This window comes from Larimichthys crocea, chromosome VI, assembly GCF_000972845.2.
Source record: "Larimichthys crocea isolate SSNF chromosome VI, L_crocea_2.0, whole genome shotgun sequence".
NCBI classification, from domain to species: Eukaryota; Metazoa; Chordata; class Actinopteri; family Sciaenidae; genus Larimichthys; species Larimichthys crocea.
In genome coordinates, this window is record NC_040016.1 from 21,799,137 (window position 1) to 21,819,894 (window position 20,758).

General features: G+C 42.4%; 2 protein-coding genes across 3 annotated transcripts; both read right to left on the minus strand.

The window, feature by feature from the left end:
- Positions 1-210: 210 nt before the first annotated feature.
- Positions 211-7,387, minus strand: tomm34 (translocase of outer mitochondrial membrane 34). 2 transcript variants are annotated; one of them, XM_019275500.2, is made up of 8 exons: positions 7,292-7,387; positions 5,362-5,526; positions 4,642-4,741; positions 4,399-4,551; positions 4,005-4,216; positions 3,736-3,883; positions 3,316-3,442; positions 211-2,135 (listed from the first exon to the last, which is right to left on the minus strand). In XM_019275500.2, exons 2-8 carry the CDS (start codon positions 5,489-5,491, stop codon positions 2,034-2,036), a joined length of 972 nt encoding a protein of 323 aa, XP_019131045.1. In that variant the 5' UTR covers positions 5,492-5,526; positions 7,292-7,387; the 3' UTR covers positions 211-2,033. The 2 variants fall into 2 exon arrangements, with proteins under 2 accessions (XP_019131045.1, XP_019131044.1); XM_019275499.2 differs by having other exon boundaries at positions 7,148-7,387.
- Positions 7,388-11,166: 3,779 nt separating this feature from the next.
- Positions 11,167-19,232, minus strand: tgm8 (transglutaminase 8). The gene is made up of 15 exons (XM_027278847.1): positions 19,130-19,232; positions 18,051-18,221; positions 17,502-17,750; positions 17,284-17,402; positions 17,000-17,128; positions 16,674-16,851; positions 16,171-16,306; positions 15,306-15,415; positions 14,658-14,773; positions 14,433-14,559; positions 14,139-14,353; positions 12,860-13,040; positions 12,600-12,763; positions 11,921-12,054; positions 11,167-11,631 (listed from the first exon to the last, which is right to left on the minus strand). Exons 1-15 carry the CDS (start codon positions 19,134-19,136, stop codon positions 11,472-11,474), a joined length of 2,196 nt encoding a protein of 731 aa, XP_027134648.1. The 5' UTR covers positions 19,137-19,232; the 3' UTR covers positions 11,167-11,471.
- Between the last annotated feature and the right edge of the window lie 1,526 nt (positions 19,233-20,758).

Consider the following 20,758-nt stretch of genomic DNA (forward strand, 5'->3'; position numbering starts at 1 on the left):
ACCACTTAAACCCGTTTAACAGGTGGGGATGTGTTCTTAGCCAGGCCCGTAACTTCAGACTCAGAGTCAGGACATGTTCTGGCACGTATCCCCACATTATAAAATTCTTTTCACACCCAAATCCCAATCCAATCTTTATGCTAAGTTACGAGTGGTCAACCTCAAGAAATTTCCCCAAACGTTTAGTTTAAAGCTGTAAAAAAGACACAATCATTGTTTATTACGTTTATTTGCAGTTAAAACACAAGCAGGTCGACAAAAATCAGATGTGATGAAACAAACAAACAAAAAAAAAAAGGATCTTAGTTTGCAGGCGGGGTCGGGCAGTAATCCTAAGTGTAGCTGTAACTTACAGACGAGAGAGAGAGCAGAGCTCGAGGTGTTAAACTAATCCAAAGTAGCAGACGGAGGATGATAAACAGGCACTTTGGGCAAAGATGGAGACGGCCGAGCTACAGTAGAATTTCACAACAGAACAAGGATATTAGGAAAAAAAATAAGAGACAGTACTTGATGATGACCCGTCTGAGGACAGTTTCACTTGGTTCATAAACCTTCAAATGGAAAGGAAACAAACTGATCAGTAAACTGTCAGAGTGACGAGACATTCAGACATCCTGACACGAGGCAGGACACGGGTTGTATCGGACCAAACCTTACCAATATAAACTGACAAACAGGATAAAGACCGATGCTACGTTCACGTCATATCAGAGTTATGACGACCAGTTTGACTAAAGAGGGTTCAGAGATACAAGACCTTGAGTTTTATGATCTCTTCAATCCGTCTCGATATGACGTAAACACCAGAAACATCGATCCTCTGACAAACGTTCACTCAAAGCCTCAGAAAACCAAATATAGGATAAATAAACTACCTGAGAGTAGAACATGGTGTGAAAGAAAAAAGGCTGATTTCTTGTAATTCAAACACAGAATAAACCTTTTACAATCACCGGTGACGTGAAGCCGGCTTCGATGTGGCGGTGGGTCGAACCGCAGCGATTAAATCGCTCGGTAACCTCCAGAAAACTGGATCACCGAGTTTCGGGTATTTAGTGATGGGCGTTCTACTCTGACGTTCTATAGAATAATACATAATAATGGGAAGTATTGCAACAAGTACTTTTCTGTGAGATGATGTCAATATTACCTGTGGTAGATATGCTAAATACTCAAGTGAATTTACAAATAAATCTCACATTATAATGCACATTAATAGATATTAAATGACATACATGATGTACGTCGATGGTTTTGAAGCGTGCGTCAGTTGATGGCAGTAAGCGGACCTCGAGTTGCTCAGGTTTCAAACAATACAATCTCCGTTAATTAAACGTTGACTATCCAAAGTACTGAAGTTATTAAAAAAACAGATCTACAATCAGAACGCCGCCATCCACGACTGATTAAGTCGTGAATAAACTCCAGCTCGCTCTTCCTCCGCCTCCCGTGCAGTCGACCAACGATCACAGTGAGACAGAGAGAGAGTTAAAGACGGTTGGTTGTTTTTTGACAGAATATTAAAATGCTGCTGTGTCTGTCTGATTTCTTTTTATCGTGTTATCGAACAAGGTATCAACAATTCAAGGTCAACAGTGAACTTAAGTTTAGTTGTCGAGCAGGAGCTCCGCCTTCTAAACGTCACGTCACACGGCGATGGCAAAAGCTTATTCTCGGTTAGAATTCTGATGTGTCAATAAACTTCAGCTCTTTTAAATAACCATAAATACTCAGTGACTTAAAACTGGTGAGATACAAACATTCTTTCTTCTTCAGTTCTCAGCTGCGTTTCCCAGAAGCGTCTCGTGGCCGAGCTCGCGTTTGTTCCAGCGACAGTCGAAGGGATCAAAACACGTGTTCGGTACGAGGGGAAGCTTTTGGGAAACGCGCGCTCGCGTCCTCTGACTTTGAAACGGTCGAATCGTGTCGCTGCTCGTGAAGACGTCAGGGATTCTTCGTCCTCTTCTTCTTTCTGTAACGCAGCGCAGTGACAGATCCTTACCGCCGTCTCCAGAGTCCCTGATGTGTCATCACTTCTTCTTCTGCACGTCCTGCAGCAGCTTCAGGGCGGCCGAGTTCTTTGGTTCCACTTTGAGCAGGTTGTTCAGGTCGTCCACGCACGCCTTGATGTCCTGCAGGAACAATGACGACGGGTTACAGAGAGTTCGCAGACAGATCCGGGAGTTTGAACCATGAATAATGACGGAAAAATCGATTCTTTGGTGCACTGAAGACTCTTTGAATAGATAACACACAAACGTCACTGCTCAGTTCTCGTGACAGACTCTTCCAAAACTGGAGTCAACAAATCTTTAGAGCAAAAAACCAAGTTAAATGATGAACCCATTCATACCTGGTATTAACACGTGATTTTAAACTGTGGTACAAATACGGTACATGGAGGAATCTCATCATTTTAAAGATTCAACAGCATCAGTACTACAAGAAACTGAATAAAAATACTTTTCAGTTTCAGGATCCACAGTTAAATCCAAGATTAGTTACAAAAAACTGCAATCATGACTCCAAACGGAAACTAAAAGGAAGAGGAGTGAAGATCAGGAGCCGAGGAGCTCAGGTTCTTCTTCCTGTGTGAACCGTCACTGTATTTTAACGTCTGTTATACCGGTGGTACCTGCAATATATTCTGGTGGTACGTTCGGTAAAATGTTTGAGACAATCAGTACGTGGCTCTGTAGCCCTGTCAACAAAGAGCAACTTCCGGTTGACCTCCACTTATCAGCAACAACAAACTATCCGACAGCATTCAAACAAAGAAGGGGTGCGAGGAGATGGACAGTTGCAAACATTTCGTGCATTATCTTCCTCCTGTCGATCGACCTTTTCTGGCAACAACACCACGATTTAATACGACGTCTCCTTTCACCCCGGCGGAAATTCTCGAGCATGCACAGAATGCAAAATCCGATTTAGATCCGATTGCTGAGTATACACGGCGTTAAAATGCCGACTATGAACGAATTATCTAGGTGTTTGTATCCGATTTTGAGATGTCTGTTAAGTAGGTCGGACTAAGGTGTTTACAGGCAAAGTCCAAATGTTTTGCTGCATGTAAACGTACTGACTGTAAACTACACCTTCATCTACCCTCACTGATATGGAGCTACGATAACTCCAGCCAACCGTTACTGCACGCCGCTGCGAGCAGCGAGGTGACGTCTCGTCTGAGTACTGATGAGGAGACGCCGCCACGGGGAACAGCAGCAATTATTTTGTCTCCATGAAACCTTCCAGACAGACAGACACTTTAATGTTAGCGGTGGTGGAGGTGATGGAGGTGCGGGCGCTCACCTTGAGCTCCTTGTGAGCCTGAGCTCTCCTGTAGAGGGCCTTGATGTTGCTGCTGTCAATCATCAGAGCCTCGTCACAGTCTCTGACGGCGTCTTTGTACTGCTTCACCGACAGGTAACACAGCGCCCTGATAACACACACACACACACACACACATCAATATTACAGTCTATAGATTACAGACTGAATTTCATCCACGAGCCACATCAGCCACATTCTTCAGTCCGGTCAGGTCGGTGGGTCTGGCTGGTTCGTCCACCAGGTGACAGCATAACCTCGGCTATAAATATGTGGGGGTCTGATTCATTGAAGTCATTTTAGCAACAATGACACAGCCTGCTGACGGTGATCGACCTTCAAGCTGAGTCATCGACCTCGAGATCTCAGAAATCTGGACGTGTGGACGAAGACGTGACGTACCGGTTGGTGTAAGTCGTGATCTCGGTCGGGTTGAGTTTGAGGCTCTGGCTGTACTTCTCTATGGCCTTCTTGTGCTCGCCTTTCTTCACGAGGGAGTTGCCTTCTTCTTTCAGGGTTTGGGCTTTCTTCTTGTCTTTGTCGCTGGGAGCTGACGAGAGGAGAAGAATGTGATCGTTACTCGCTTTCAAACCCGTCAAAGTCTGTTGGTCAGTCATCTCTCGGCTCTAGTCTCGAGTAGAGGACAGAAAACACACAGTGGATCTTGTTACCAGGTTTGGTTGGTTGTTTGGTGCCGTTCTGTTGCGGTGCTGGGTTCTGTTGGGGTGCTGGGTTCGGCTGTGGTGCTGGGTTCGGCTGCGGGGCGGCGCTTGCTGTAGTTTTCTGGGTTAGTTTTTCTCGGACAGACAGAGGGACGGTGGGGATGGGAGGAAGCTTTTCTCTCCACGAAAGACCGTCTGCTTCTGTGAGCGCCTTCGTCATCCTGAAGAACAATGAACACAAAGTCACAAAGAGCTTAAAGGACGTCGGGGTCATTCTCTAGAACCGTTTCCAAACTTCATGTTTGTTTTGGCGCCTTGAAAAATACCTGACGTCTCGTATCTTTTTGGATACATCTGAAAACTACGAACACGAACCCGCAGCGTCCGCCACAAACCTCCGTACCTGTTGGTGCCGTCGTGAGCGGCCGCGATGTTGCAGTCGATCTGCAGAGCCGTCTTGTAGTCGATGTAAGCGTTCCTGTAGCGCTCCAGAGCTTCGTAGGCGGCGGCACGACGCAGCAGAGACTTGATGTTGAACGGGAACAACTCGAGAGACCTGAGAGGAAACGTTCAGTTAAAACTCAAAGAACAAAAACTGAGAGTTAAATTAAACCCATGACTATAAATTACAAATAAAAACACTCACGTGTTGCAGTCTTTCACACACTCTGCACAGTTGCCGTCTTTCAGGTAAGCTGCTGCGCGGTTCGAATGCAAAATGCCCAAATCCTCCGGGTTCTTTTTACCTTGAGAGGAAACAGGAGGTCACAAATTATTCGTCCGTTTAGGAGACACATGGAGAGAAAAACGAAAGGACGACTGACAAATGATGATTGTGGAGGAGGCGCAGGAGAGAGGCCAGGTGAGAGCACACCTGCAACCAGTTAGCTCATCACTCTACCTTGTTAACACAGAAAAAAGCTGTGAACGGTTCTTTATCCTGTTTGTCCCAGCGACAATAATAAACATAAACCGTCTGTCTGTACGTCATCTGTGCTGAAATGCCACAATGACATAACAGAGGGCTACAGAAGAGGACAGAACATTTGTTACAGCGTCAGGACACGTGAAATATTTTCTGTCGAAGGTACAGAAACACAGAGCTGCTGTTCTCTGATGCCACAAAGAGACAAAATGTTTCGGTTTTTGGACCACGTGGTTTTAAAGATCCTGAGACAGCCGGCTGAAAAAAAGGAAATCAGTTTGTAAAATTTCAAAACAAAATATGACGCGGGGCTTTCGTGTAACCCGACTTCTTCTCGTACATCAAGCGTGTTGTGTCACTGTCCGGATGAACACTCGCCATGCTGCAAACGCTGCCATGCTGCTTTGACTACAAACAGACAAACGCTGTGTTTGGACTTACTGGACTTCTCCAGCGCATTGATGGCCTGGCTGTAAAGGTTGGTGGCGTCTCCGTACTGGCCCGTCTTGAAACAATTGTTCCCGGCTTGTTTCAGCTCCTCCCAGGACTTGGACTTCTGCTTCGGAGGCATTTTTTCTTCTTCTTCTTCTGCTTTTTAACTTTTATCTGAAAAGATGAAACATGACGATGAAGAAGATGGAAGGAAACGTCTCATACCTCCTCCTGTCCTACAGACGTGATGTTTACACCAGAACAGGTGAGTGTACCCAAGACGCACTGACAGAACATCTCTTAGGTCGCATTCAGACGGCATCCTGCGCTACGGCACAAAAACAGGTTGTCTGAGTGTATGTACCGCCGTTAATCAGAGAAATAAAAAGTAATTTCCCGATTGTTGCACACACAGACACCTCGCCGTACCATCCTGCGGCGCCCGATCCGGTCTGAATGTGACCTTAACACAGGCGTTATGTAACATTTTTCTTTTTCCTGTTCTGTAGTCGCTGATCTAAACTCAAACACTGATCGTCAGCGTCAGAAACACTCGGCGTAGCTGACGGTTTAATCGCTGCGTCCCTGCTCGTATAGAGGAGTTGTAAAATCCCACAGCATCTCTCAGCAGGGGGTAAAAAGAGTTTAGGGTGCTGCCCAACTGAAGAAAGAAGTAATCTGCGAATAAATAAACAAATAAAACAGTGAAAATTACACTGACTCAGTGTTTATGAGCATATAGAGCAGGGAAGTGTTTACTTAAAACCAGACCTGGACATGTGGCCACATCCGGCCCGCGTGAGGTTACCCAGAAATTAGAAATCAATACAGTACAATCAGTGCTTTTATTTTGAAGGCAATTTACAATGTGCCAGGAGTGATCTGTTTACAGAGGCGAATGCTCTGACAGGCTGAAATGGAACAAACTGGATCCAGATCTGACGGGGAAAAAGTCAAACTACTGAAGAAGATGCAGAATAAATTTAATAAAAATAAACCTGGAACAGAAACTGGGATTATTTTATTGTATTACACATCAGAAGGTGTGTGTGTGTGTCATATAAACCATGTTATTGTAACTAAAATAGTTTAAAGTATTATTTGAATTACCAGTAGCAGCTCAAAACCATTTTATAAAGCAGTGAAATTAATATTTACAACCTGTGCAGTATGTGGCCCCTGATTTAGATGTTACAGCTTTTGTATCAACATAAAAATGTTAAATCTGCTTTATAGAGAGTTTGTTTAAGGTCAACACCTGCTGACCCGGATCACACTGAATAACCACACCTCACCCTCAGCTGTTTTTAGAGGCCTTAATATAAATGTTAATTTAAACTTTATTTATTTTATTTATTTTTTAATGCTACAGTTTTTAATATTTAAATAACCTCCATGTTTATAAACAGACAGTTTTTTAAATATTCATAAAGGTGGTGTTCGGCCAGGTGGAGGCAGCTGTCAATATAAAACTTAATTATAATAATTAATAATCACAAACACTGATATGCTAAATGTGTTAGCTCACCTAGCCTGTAGCATTAGCTGCTAACTGTGTTTGACAGTTAAACTCTCAGTAAAACATTTAAAAACATTTAACCCCCGGGCTGTGTCCGTGTAGTTGTGTATTTTATATATTTATATAAATATATTTATTCATAGTTGTGTTTTTGTTTTGACTAATCACTCTTTTGTTGCTCAGTTAGCTCCGTTAGCTTAGCCTAGCTTGGTGCTAACTCCGAGCGTTAGTTCTAATGGAGGAGGCTAGCCGCTAACGTTAGCCTCGTTAGCTCACCGGCCGTTGGTGCTGAGTTCACGGACGGACGCGTTTTTCTTCACAACACCGGTGTTCTGCTCCAAACGACTACCGGCTCCGGACGTGCTCTGTGCTGTGTGCTAACACTGACATTACTCTGCTGCCTCACACACACACACTCACACACACACGCGGTTCTCCTCGGTCCAGAGGAGTTGCCGGCAGGATCTGGTAACTTCTTGAGTTTGCTCGGTGGAGGAGGAGGTGGAGGAGGTGGAGGTGGAGCGCCCGTGGGGGGGTTCGGTGCGTATCGGTTTCGTTCCCCGTCACGCTGCGTTCAAGACTGTCGGAAATTGTAAGACTTGGACGCATGATGTCAATTATAGGTGTGTGTGTGTTGTGTGTGTGGTGTGTGTGTGTTGTGTGTGTGTGTGTGTGTGTGTGTGTGTGTTTGAGAAATATTAGGTGTTTTATGAAATTATTGTGTGTGTGTGTGTGTGTGCGTGTATGAAATATCTAGGTGTGTGGATTGACAAATATTACGGATATCTAGGCCTGTTGCGTAGACGAATAAAATAAGATCAACAAGTAGGGAGGAGTGACGAAGCTCGCGATCAATAAAGACCATACGAGTGAGAAACAACACCGCTAGCCCGAAGTCATATCGATGGTGTCGTAGTTTTAACATACATCTAGGTCTCATGAACCCAGAATCTTCAAAAAAAGTTTCTTCATTCTGTGCAATCTTACACATCTTGTAGGCCGGTATGTGCGCTAGGCTCGTGGTCGTTTCCCTGCCAAGAAGCACATACCACATCATCCTCCATACTTCTCGGCTCGCTATTATAGGTGTGAATTAGCCTAACTAGCGTAAATGATAATCTCGTAATCACCTAGCTAATTGGAGGTGAGTTGGTGCTATGCCGGATGGTGGACGCAAGGTGATACTCAACGGCCTCACTACGAAGTGACAAAGAGGGGAGCTCGAGGTATAAGCAATTACTATCACCGGGTCATTGAGAGGAGGGGAGAACTGATGTTAGACGGTCCCGGGGTGAAGCCGGGTAGAGCCCTGGGAAAGTGAGAGCACTGCTCCGACAGACCAAGGAGATGAAGTAGACGGGTAAACGTGTGTGAGTATCAGACGCGGAAAAGATGAACAGAACGATTACCATCTGGTGAGGGGGAGGACCAGCAGATGCGCATCGTGAAGAGCGATAGGACGTGAGAATGAGAAGAGTGGTGGTGTTAAGCAAGATGAAACGAAGAGGCAGGGAAGACGGATTGCATGAGGAATGAGGTTGTATGCCGAGACAATCCAAGGAGTGACACTTTCCAAAGATGGTAAAATTAGAGACAGTGAGGAGTAATATAGAAGCCGGGCCAGGGATGTGTATTGTCTTAAAATAACGAAGTATGCGAAGTCGAGTATGGCTCTCAAGCAGCGCACACTGGGGGCACAGGGACGACGTTACTGCAAATGAGCTTGGTCGAATTAGCGAGCGACTTAGGCAGGGTAACAGAATACTAATCCCCGATGCGGGGACGTTTGACGCGCGCTGAATGAAAACTAGTTGCTTCGAGTCTGAAGGAACGATTTGAAATATATATAGGTGTGTGGATGAAAATATAGGTGTGTATGAAATATATAGGTGTGTGTATTGAAATATTATAGGTGTGTGTATGAAATATATATAGGTGTGTGTATGGAAATCTATATAGGTGTGTGGTGAAATAATATATAGGTGTGTGGATGAATATATATGTGTTATGAAATATATATGGTGTGTGGTGTTTGTATGAAATTATATAGGTGTGTGTGGTGTATGAAATATATAGGTTGTGTGTATGAACTATATATAGGTGTGTATGGAATATATATAGGTGTGTGGATGAAATATATAGGTGTTTTTTATGATATATAGGTGGTGTATGAAATATATATAGGTTTGTGGATGAAATATATATAGGGTGTGGTGAAATATATAGGTGTGTATGAAAATATATAGGTTGTGTGTGTGTTGTGAAATTATAGGTGTGTGTGTGAAATATTATGTGTGTGTGGTGTATGAAATATATAGGTGTGTGTATGAAATATATATAGGTGTGTGGTATGAAATATATATAGGTGTGTTGTATGAAATATATATAGGTTTGTGTTGAAATATATATAGGTGTGTGGATGAATATATAGGTGTTTATGAAATATATAGGTGTGTGTATGAAATATATGGTGTGTGGATGAAATATATATAGGTGTGTGGATGAAATATATAGGTGTGTATGAAAATATATAGGTGTGTGTGTGTGTTTGTATGAAATATATAGGTGTGTGTGTGAAATATATAGGTGTGTGTGGTGTATGAAAATATATAGGTGTGGTGTATGAACTATTTAGGTGTGTGGATTGAAAATATATATAGGTGTGTGTGTGTATATATGAAATATATAGGTGTGTGTGTGTATGACATATATAGGTGTGTGTATGAAATATATAGGTGTGTGTGTGTATATATGAAATATATAGGTGTGTGTGTGCGTGTATGAAATATATAGGTGTGTGTATGAAATATATATAGGTGTGTGTATGAAATATATAGGTGTGTGTGTGTATGAAATATATAGGTGTGTGTGTGTATGACATATATAGGTGTGTGTATGAAATATATAGGTGTGTGTGTGTATATATGAAATATATAGGTGTGTGTGTGAAATATATAGGTGTGTGTGTGTGTGTATGAAATATAAAGGTGTGTGTGTATGAAATATATAGGTGTGCGTGTATGAAATATATAGGTTTATATTTACTTTATTCGCCTTTTATTTCACATATTTATATACTGGGTTATTATCCTGCATGTGTTTTTGATCATGTCATCCTCAGGCTTCATGTTTTCCTTCGGTTTCTTTGAAAGTAAATCCAAACTTTTGGTGCATTTCTGAATATTTGTGTACACTTATTACACTGGGGAGTTAGGTCTGTCCGCTGTTTTGAACTAATTTCTGGGTGCGGAATAGAAAACTGGTCTCAGTTTTTCTCTATCACGTCAAGTTTTTGAACTATAGGATCTCTGTTTTCTTTAAAAAATATGAAAAAATACTGTACTGAACAAATACGTGCTTGTGTAATTCAAAATCTGCATCATTGCTGTCACCACATTCTTCAACATCACTCAGATCTTCTAGAGGAGTCAGGGTTGTTTAGGCGTTTACGACGAGAAGTAGCAGGAGCAGACATGATCTGGAACAAAGGAAATATATACCTATGTGAATCAAACACTAAGATGGAATAGTTACAAGCTCTGATCTCAATTTTCTTTCCCTCCAATAGCAGCTGGTCATGTTAATCAATCAGTGCTTGGCGGACCCCTAAGGGTCACGGACCACCTGTTGAAGACCCCTGGTTTAGAATACACACTATGCTGCACGCTGTATATATTGTGTGTGTGTATATATATGTAACCTATAGAAATCCACACTTCGTTTGGAATGAATTAACTTGTTGGTTAATGAGTCAGTCATCAAACAGTGTTTCCCACGGCCGTGAACGCACCATGAGATGGAGAGCAGCAGTTGTCTGGTTTCTATTTTGGTGAAGGGAGTGACAGCGAAACATGTGGAAGCAAAACTCGCGATGTTTCAACTCAACTCAAACTTTATTTATAAAGCACATTTAAAAACAACTGAGGTTGACCAATAATTAACATATAATACATATAATGCCATAATCACAGAAGGTTAAGATAAATGCTAAGATACTTCAACTTGGTTAAAAGCCAGGGAGAAAGAGAGTGTGTGTGTGTGTTTTTTTTTTAGGCAGGATTTAGGCAGGACACCTGAAATGTTGTGCAGGGATAACCATGGTTTCCAAACGGTACGATCATCTGTCTCGTGTCCGTTTACCCCGTCAGACTTCTTCTTAATTATTGGGTGTTAGTCACTCACCCTTTTCTCAAATCAATTATGAAATAACAATATGCTAATAATAAGGTGCAAATACTTTAACTTCAAAGTACTTTGTGACAAATAACTGGACATCTCTTTACATGACATCAGACTTTTTTTTAAACAAGTGTGTTCATTAATTTTCAGAGAACATTATCACACTACAACAAATAATACAGGTGCAGACCTGAAGGTACAGCCAAATATTTAACACCATACAAGGCGTAACAGGAGTGCCGTTAACATGCTTCATTCATAACTCTTTGTTTCTGTTTATTGTGTAGCTCGCTGCCTTTTTACACCCTACACCCACATCTGACTGAAGTCATACCGCATGTATCACCAAAGACTACACGATATCTTAAGCCTTGGAAACATTGAAATATATATACATCGTGAAGGCGGCATTTTGTGACCGTTACGCAGCCTGTGGTGGCTTGACATCAACGGTGCAGCTGCCTGTAATGTCTCTGAAGATGGAGCAGCCGAAGTTGACCATGAGAGTTTTCTTTCCGGACTTGTAGGGATTGAAGAAGAACGTGACGACTATCTGAGTGTTTGGCTTCATATCGGGAGTCCTGTTGGGGGAAAAAACAGAAAGTTTGGTGTTGCCTGGTGTTGCTGTGAACTCTGTGTACAGTCTATATGTGTTAGGGATACTAATATTGGTTGCTTATGAGGTAAGAAAGAAACTTTTGTAATTATTGGTGACATTTTACAGTCCTACTGATTGATCAGTTGTGAAAGAAATTACTTGTTTGCACCGTCACCGGGCTAAAACCTTGAATAGTATTTGACACCCTCATGAAGTTATGTTATGCACACACACACACACACACACACACACACACACACACACACACTCACTTGTATTTAACCTCTTCTTTGAACAAGCCACTTCCAGAGACAGTCAGAGAGCAGCCAGTCAGCGTCTCGTCGATCGGGTTTTTGAAAATCACTTGTGCACTTGACTCCGTGTCCTGCTTGGGGTGATCGGACACCTAAAACACAAACACATTTTTGCAAATACAATCAAAATACAATAGAGAGAAACAGTCTGGCAAGGCCCAAATCAAAGGTATCTTCTAAAGACAAGGAGTTTGCAATCTATATTTAAACTACATGGACTGTTTCCTGCAGCTTCAGGAGTCGAAAGGCGGCAACTTCTGGCAAGCAAATGTCTGTTTGTGTGTGTGAACCCTGCAGAAACACACAGATTTAGCTCACACAAGACTGAACACATCGTTCTTACATAACCCTCTCATGGTAGATTGGAAGTCATTGCTTGGAGCTTGCAGGCTCAACCGACACAGATCAGTAAAAACATGGAGACATGCATAAAGACTTAAAGAACATTTCATTAAATATTTCAGGTGATGCTTTTGCTGCAAGCAGTCGATAGAAACTTTTCACCACCAACTACGTGTTGCCTCCAGCTCGGTCTGCAAACACTAGTTTAATTTGATCTTTATACTATTTTTAACCAAGCAGGATCGCAGGATGTCTCAGACGTGATTTTAAAGAGTGATAGTGGTGTTTTACTCACGGTAACGGACATGGGAGGGTCCTGCAGCACAATGTCTTGCTCAGCGTAGTATATCTCTTCTGGATTCTGTTTGTCAGCGATCACGGCTGACACCTTAATGGTGTCACAGTCCAACAGGTGTTTACGGTAGTCCTTGAACGGGATCAGGATAGGGATGGACAGATCTTTCAGAGACAGTGGAAGAGAAGGGATTTTACTTTATTATTTCTTGGAGGCAGAAACCTCAAGATTCAGAAAAATATCCACAGGATTAAAGTCACCTTTCCCAGCCAGAAGTTTCTCCTCCTTCACCTCCTGCTTCATGCTCATGGATGATTCGCAGTTGTACGTTATGCTTTGGATGCTGATGGTGATGGACAGTGTCTTGTCATCGGTGATCTCGGGCGGACTTTGCAGCAACAGGTTCATGCTCACATCGGCACCAACCGTCGGTATGGACACCTGTAGCATGACACGTATGCATTTCAAAGTCATATATTGTTTGACAGTTTCAAGTGTCCCTGAACATTGTAGAAAGGAATACACCTACGCTACTGTATTTTATTTGGATCATTGGCTCCATGATGTTTACTAGCTTGCAGCCAACAAATTCAGCCACCTGGCCTCTAGAATCAAATTGGACTATTTATTCATTTATCCTTTTTATTCTGCTGTCCTTTTTTTTACCTTTTGCTTTTAACTGTGTTGTCATTGAAAGGTGCTATATAAATAAATAAATAGCTAAGAACAGAAAAAGAGCGAACAAGAAGCCGCCGGACAAGAGTAAATCTGGGACTGACTTTTAGTCATTGGTATTATGGAATTTTCTATCCTTGAGGTCCTCAGCAGTATTAGTTGTTTGTCTTTGGTTGGGAACAGTAGGTGCCAGTCTATCTCAACACTGTGGTGTCCAGGGTCACAGAGACCTGTTGCTGCCTTCATAGACATAATAGATAGCTTGTTGTTGACGGTCCAATCTGCGTAAACAGACATCTGTGTCTCCAGACTAGAACATGCTGACAATAACACCTCCATGGGTAAAGACATTCTCTGTGACTAATTCTGGGCGTGTAGTATTTGTGGTGTTATCTTGGGGTTTAAAGTCGATCCACCAGGATGAGTTGGGCAGAATGTGAGACCGACTCAGGCACTTCTGATGAACTTTGAGAGTGTCTCTAATTCTCCTTGGCCAAGCGTCAATAAATAATACAGCATAAGACATCAGAGGCTCCTGAACACTTTCTGAACTCCTGACCTCACCATTGACCTTTGACTTCAGCAATTTCTCCACAACAATTGGCAAGAGAGCTTGGCTGGGCTGCTATGTCTTGTAATTTGACCTTTACATGAGGTTTATTTTGTTTCCAGCATGTCTGGCTTCATTAGAAAAGAAATAACGGAGATGTAAATTTAGGGAGAACAAAAAAAAAGGTCCCCAGAGGGATTTTCTGCATCTTGAAAACTAGAATGTAGAACTTCTATATTAAAATGACATTATAATATAATTATTGTAACGTCCTGTTCAATGAATCATTTAATGTTCTAGTTTCTGTGACGTACCTCTTCAAATTGAATGGTCAATGGAGGGACCACTGGAGCAATGCAGGTACTCTCCTCATTCACCGTAATCTCAGCACTTCCCGATATCGGCGTCCTCTCCTCATTCCCAGTACTCTCATTATTATTCATCATCATCATTGGCTTCACTTCGAAACAGTCGGAGGAGCAGTCTCTAGTGCAGGCATAGCTAAAGACAGCCCTCTCCTCGGAGGATCCTGTAAGGGGAGTAATTCAGTCAGTTTCCAGAGCCACTGTTTATATGGCTTTAAGTTTGTGTGTGCACGATGAACCCACCCTCTTTGTATTTGTAGTTTTTGGTGATGATCATCCTATCATTGGTGCCAATGCCCTTGGTGGAGATGTTTTGACCGACTCTCTGTGTGTCCGTCCAAATTGTGATCTTTGAACCGTCAGCTTTAACCTAACAGGACACACACAATAAATAATAAAATAAAAATCAGCTCTTATCATTAATTAGCTTTTTCCTTCACTGAAGTTCAAGAAGTTCCACTCACTCACCAGCCAGTCAACACAGTCGGCGTTGACCTCAGCAAAGACGAATGGGACGTCATATTTGAGATGTGTTTCTCCTTTCAGGATGGCTTTGACTGGGGCTGGACCACAGCAGTAAACGCCTACATGAGGAGAGACGATCAAAATCAAGAAATGGAGTAACAAACTTCCTAATGGCGTTATCATGTAATGAGAGTTACTTCCATCTTTGCACTAATCCCTAATCTCTGCAGCAAAGCAACAGCAAATGACATAGTTCATTGCATGAACAGTTACCATTGACAATAAAAAAAAAAAATTTAATCTCGGACACTCCATGAGCTTTCCCTTTAGAGATGATTGACTTCCAAACCTTTCCTTGAACGACCTTTCCCCCTCAGGACAAACTCTAATAGCAAAACCATCAGTATTTCGGTCTTTGCATGAGTTGAATTTAAATTTTATAATATGCACAGAGAAATTCATACTCAGGGAGTTTTTGGAAGAATATGGAGAAGCTTCTGGATGGAAGAAATAATAATCTTGAAACTTTCAGTCTCTGCCAACCGTGCCATAATAGACCGAGACGACCGAAACAATTCAGCAAATGAATCTGGAATCCACCTGTTTGGTGAGCTACTCAGGGAAAACCCAAGAACATTTATGAGTCTGTACCGTCGCTCCTCTCCTGCGGGGTTGGATCCAGAACTTGCCAGCCGTCATACCTGCCGTCCTCTGCCAGGTCTGGTCGCCTCATCCATGCCTCCACCCAGACATGGTAGTTCCTGAAACACAACGAAACATTCAGGTTTTGAAACATAACACTGCAGAAAACAATGAAATGTTGTGTCTCTTGTATGCTGTCTTGCTTGCTCCCCCAGTCCTGCATTGTTCCTCAGTTGTGCTTCTCCCCATGTTCATGCTCTAAGTGTACCTCAAGTGCTTTCTGGATTATCCTTTGTTGGACGAACTTTGTCTTTACCTGGTTTATTTTGTGTTACTGTCTGTCCTGCAAGTCATTAAAGTTACCTTTTGTTCAGCCTGCCCTTCCATTGTGTCTGTTGACCTCTTTCACTAAGCCATGACAGTTTTCTGTTGCCAAAGTGTTATGTTCATCACGGGACATCATTTTTCACCACAATAGGCAGTTTTGACTTCATTTATTTGTGGATTAAGAGCTCATGGGTGTGACTCATACCGAATCACCACACCTATAAAATTAATAGAAATAAGCATACTAAGTATTTTGTAAAGCTGACACCACTCATGAGAATGTGGCTCATCATGCCTCTGGCCTGTTTAATTTGGCTAAAGTGTGCTAAACCACAGCACAGTTATTTACCTACCACTAAGGGAGTGGCACTTGTCTGAAACAGTTGTTACACACCCATGAGGATTCACAACACTGAACAGTACAACAGGTTCAAGTCATTGGTGTCAAGCCAATGACCTATTTGTGCAAGTGTTTTTTTTATTCAAGTTCACGCTGGCTTGCACCTCGCTGTTTATGTTCTCATGGGAAGAAATCGTAGCCTCTCACCAAACACTGTCACGGGTTGGTCTCTCCCTGACTCCATAGTCAGCGTGGTACACGTCAATGGTCAGATTCTGGTTGCGGTCGTGGGCTGACTGGAAGTTGGTGACCACACGGCAGGGGATGCCAAGCAGGCGCATCACTGCAACCAAAGACAAAGATCTGAGTAATTCAGATGAATTCACACAATTGTGTTGGTTTCTCGAAATCAGTTTGTCTTCATGCTGAAATCATGACCAACACGGACAAATTCAGACTTAAATAAAAGTCACTTAACTCACTAAAACTCCATATAGCTGTTTCCTGCTTGGGAATGTGCTTTAATTGTAACATATACAAAGTTGCAATGTGCAGAAAGTTAAGCTGACTAAGATTCAATAGCAATCCTTGTTGAGACAGGAACACTTGAGAAGCAACGTATTTTTAGTAGGGATGCAACTAAAGACAAGTTTATTAAATGTTGATGATGATTTTTTATTAGAACTTATATTTATCTTTACAGATGTTACCTGAGCACATAACAGCGGCGAACACCCAGCACTGCCCGTACTTGACCGGTCTGAAAAAGTTTAAGAGCCATTGCCTGAGGATGGCGTAGCTGCCAGTCCAGTGAGAAGGTAAGACTCCACCAGCAAAAGATCCTGACCAGCGTCCCTGCAGTACACCGTGGTCATCTGCACTGTTGATCTGAAAGAAAACCAATCTCAGATTTTGTTGACCCAAGAATGACCCCCAGAACTCTGTCACGTAATGGCCTTAAACCAAACAACTTCTCAAACGATCTCTTATGATGACATCTAAATGTAAAACAGGTATAATCAGGTTTTTATCCTACCATGGCGCTGACCACGCGACTGACGTAGATGGGGTTACAGCGAGCGGAAACGTCATCAGACGGATCCTTCAGGTGTTTGGGGTTGAGGTCCAATAAGTTCATACAAATCTCCACCATGCGGTCCTCAAACTGTAGAGAAGGAGACAGGAAAAGCCAAAAATGTTGCCGCGTGTGCGCTAACGTAGACCTTTATTGAAGCAAATAAAGCCGAAGACTTAAATTGTTGATTCAAAACATCTGAAGCTAAAACTCTTAACAAGAAACTGTTAAGTGTGTGTGAGTACCTGTCCAAAGTCCCAATTCGAAGGCATGATATAGTTTCCGCTTCCTTTGTAGAGGATTCCTGATTCATTCATCACATACTCCTGTCTCTCGTCCTCATTGGGCAGAAACACCCAGTCATCTACAGAGAGAGTGAATTGACAAACAGGTGTAGATAGTTCAGATGTATTCAGATACTTTACTTCAGTAAGTAAAAGTAAGTAATAGATGATCAACCTACCAGAACACCAGGGGTTGTAAAGAACCACCAGCTCTCCCAGCAGTGTCTCCTCGTTCTTGTATCCCACCATGACTATGTACTCTCCTATAGGGGCATCAGCTGGGGGGGTGATGGTCAGGTTCAAGATTTGTAGGGAGTAGCTTTCCTGGAGCTCTGCCTTCCACACAGCCTTTGCATTAGTTGAACGTCTCTCATTATCAGGGACACCGAACAATGACATCGTCCCTGTGTCTTCAGATGGATAGTTTCCTGTGGAGAGGTGGAAGTCGGACATCCGTTTACCCTTTATACATGCATCCATCCACTGGTTTTCACTCATTGAACCAATACAGTTATGTGATTTGTCACATGTTCCCCATGTATCTGGCTTTGGGATCAGCAATTAGGAAGGAGGTGGGTACCGATCCACCAACGCCAACCCTGTGATCAGTACATGCCCCACTCAACCCACCACAGCCGTACCCGGACAGCTATCAATCAATATTTTCCAGAGACCTTAATGGTTGTTTAAACACTAATTAAAAAACAGTAATTTAATGAATGACCAACCTGTAATTGCAGTGAACTTGAGTGGATCATTGAGAGGGTCGAAAGCTTGCCTCAGATTAAGGGTCACGTTGAAGGACTGGCCTCTTCTCACGGTCAGTTTATCCCGTGAGATTTCAATGGTGCGGTGAGCAGAGTTGTTTTTGACACAGTAAAAGTCCACTTTGTCGAAGACTGAAAGAAATTAAAAACATCATGAGCAAATTTTAAAGAATCTCTCAAGGAGACCAGCGTGGAGGATTTAATGGCATCTAGTGGTGTCGTTGATTATTGCAACCCTGCTGCCTCACCCTCTCCTCAACACAAAAAACACCCTATCTAGAGTCGATTCAACATGGTGGACTTCCTAGAAGTGGACCTGCAGCATCTGTAGATATAAAAGGCTCATTCTAATCTAACAAAAGCAAATCTTTATTTTCAGGTGATTATACACCGATAAATACAGAACTATACTATTCTGGGACTAGAGCAACCTAAATCTGACACACTGGACCTTTAATAGAAACTCTGTCAGATCACTAACATCACACACTGTGTCTGTGGCTGCCGTCCAAAGAGCTTGATGTACACGTGAGTACTTACTTCTTCTCTCGTCCCGCCCTGTTGCATCTTGCCTCATTCAGACACATTTTACACTGTGCTGAGTATGTTTACATATTTTAACCTCCTTTTACCACACCCTATTTTTAACATGCTGAGCCAGTTTGTTCGGGTCAGTTTAGGTCTCTCCGCACCTTCATTCGCACTCAACACGTGTGCCTTTAGATGTGTCAACAGAATTTCATAACTAGATTTCAGTGGGTTGTTAAGACCTGATTCACATTGTTAAATGCTAAAACAGTAATGCGGCTACATGTGACGTTCATTGATGTACAGATCAGATCTGGTTGCAAATTTAAAATTCCAGTTTAACTAACCATGACAGAGGGTGTCACTCCCTGTACAGATTGTAAAGCGCTCCGAGGCAAATGTTCTTTGTGATTTTGGGCTATACAAATAAAATTTGATTTGATTTGATTTGAATAATAATAAGAAGAATCACTGACAACAGACATCTTTGTTAAAACCACTCATGTACTTACCAGACATGTTTGCAGTTTTCTTTCTTTCAATAGATGTGACGACAGTTTAAAGAGACTTTCTGGCAGTCAACACTACTCTGACAGGTGATTTGGTGTCCACTGCTTTTAAAGGTTGTTCTAAGCCCAACCCTGCCTCTTTCTCACCTGAATTGTTTAACCATTTCATGGGAGTGTAAACGCTCCGATCAGGTATTACACAGCATTGGCTCGTTATGCAGGTTTATGACTAGTGCCGGTGCTATGATTGCATTTCAGAGTTGGAGTACTCTGAGGCGTTGTGTAACATCTGATTCAGTTTTCTGATCACTGTGTGATGTGTGCATGTGCTTCCTCCACTCATATAGATGTTTTTCACAGCAGTAGTTTTGACATGAAATAATCAGTAAACACAGGAGTTGGCAAAGGTTGTGGTCTGTGAGAGTAAATGGTGATGAATTCTCGATCAAGTGAGGTCAAGTGTGGTCATGTAGTTCACTTCATTCATACTTGGACTGGTGGCCAGAGAGGTGCCCGGTCACCTCCTGGCAAGTGCCAACATGGTCCAATGCCGAGGTGGTTGCTAGTCCCAAGGTGGTGGACTGGTGCCTGTTCACCTGTAGAGCCCATGATGATGTGGGAAGGGACAGGGGAGTTGGTGTGGCCTCAGACTTTGATGCACAACGACCATGAGGGATTTCGTCTAGGACGATGCTGGTCTTGAAGAAAATGGCTTTACTTACTAGGGTTTATCGTCATAGCATACAAGTCTTCAGCCTTTTACTGAAGACTTTCAATGGAGAACGTCAGAGTCAGAATGCTGCTGTGGTGCATTGAAAGTCTCTGCTGCAATAAATAGAACAAACCCTTAAATGGTATAATTGAAAACACCTTCATCCAAATGTCAAAACAGCTTCTGTGAAAAAGGACTGTGATGGTTGTTTGTTTATGATGTTTACGATGACAAACAACATAATTACGGTTAACCACAGGTTAAATTGGAATGTTGCTTGTATGGTGTGGTGCTGATCAGATGAAGGAGGTCAAATGACACATTTCTTGAAACCTTCCGCCCTTTCTCCAAACTGTTCAAACAATCGAGGGATTTGTCACTCCGTTTGTATCACAGGTAATGTTCTCCCATGGAGGAAATGGGGTTGAAATCTTCAGGTATGTCAAATCGAGCGTCTCCACACCTACAGTCTGCCAAGCTCTTTAGCTTTAACCTTTATAGGAAAGGCAGGGAGTGTCTGACATGACCAAATACATGACAGGAAAAAAAAAACAGCTGCCTAAACCAAAAACTGTATGAGAGACCAGTGAGTCAAAAAAGTAAAGCTGTGGGTTGCAGGTGAGTTCGAGCAACCCTGTTCATGTTGTTTTTAATGTTAACCTTGTTAAATTGTTTAACAAGGTTAGATTTTGGGCAACTGGACTTGGTTGTAGATCCATGAAGATGTTTCACTAAGAGGTTTCTTCAGTTCAGATGACTGTTGGGAGAAACCCAGGTATTTAACCTTGGTGGGATCAAATCATATCCATGTTATTGTTGATAAAACATCTTTGCAGATCCACGGTCCACTCCAGTCGCCCCAAATTTAACCCTTCTCAAAGAAAGATGACCTGGACGACCGAATACCGGAGTATTTATTC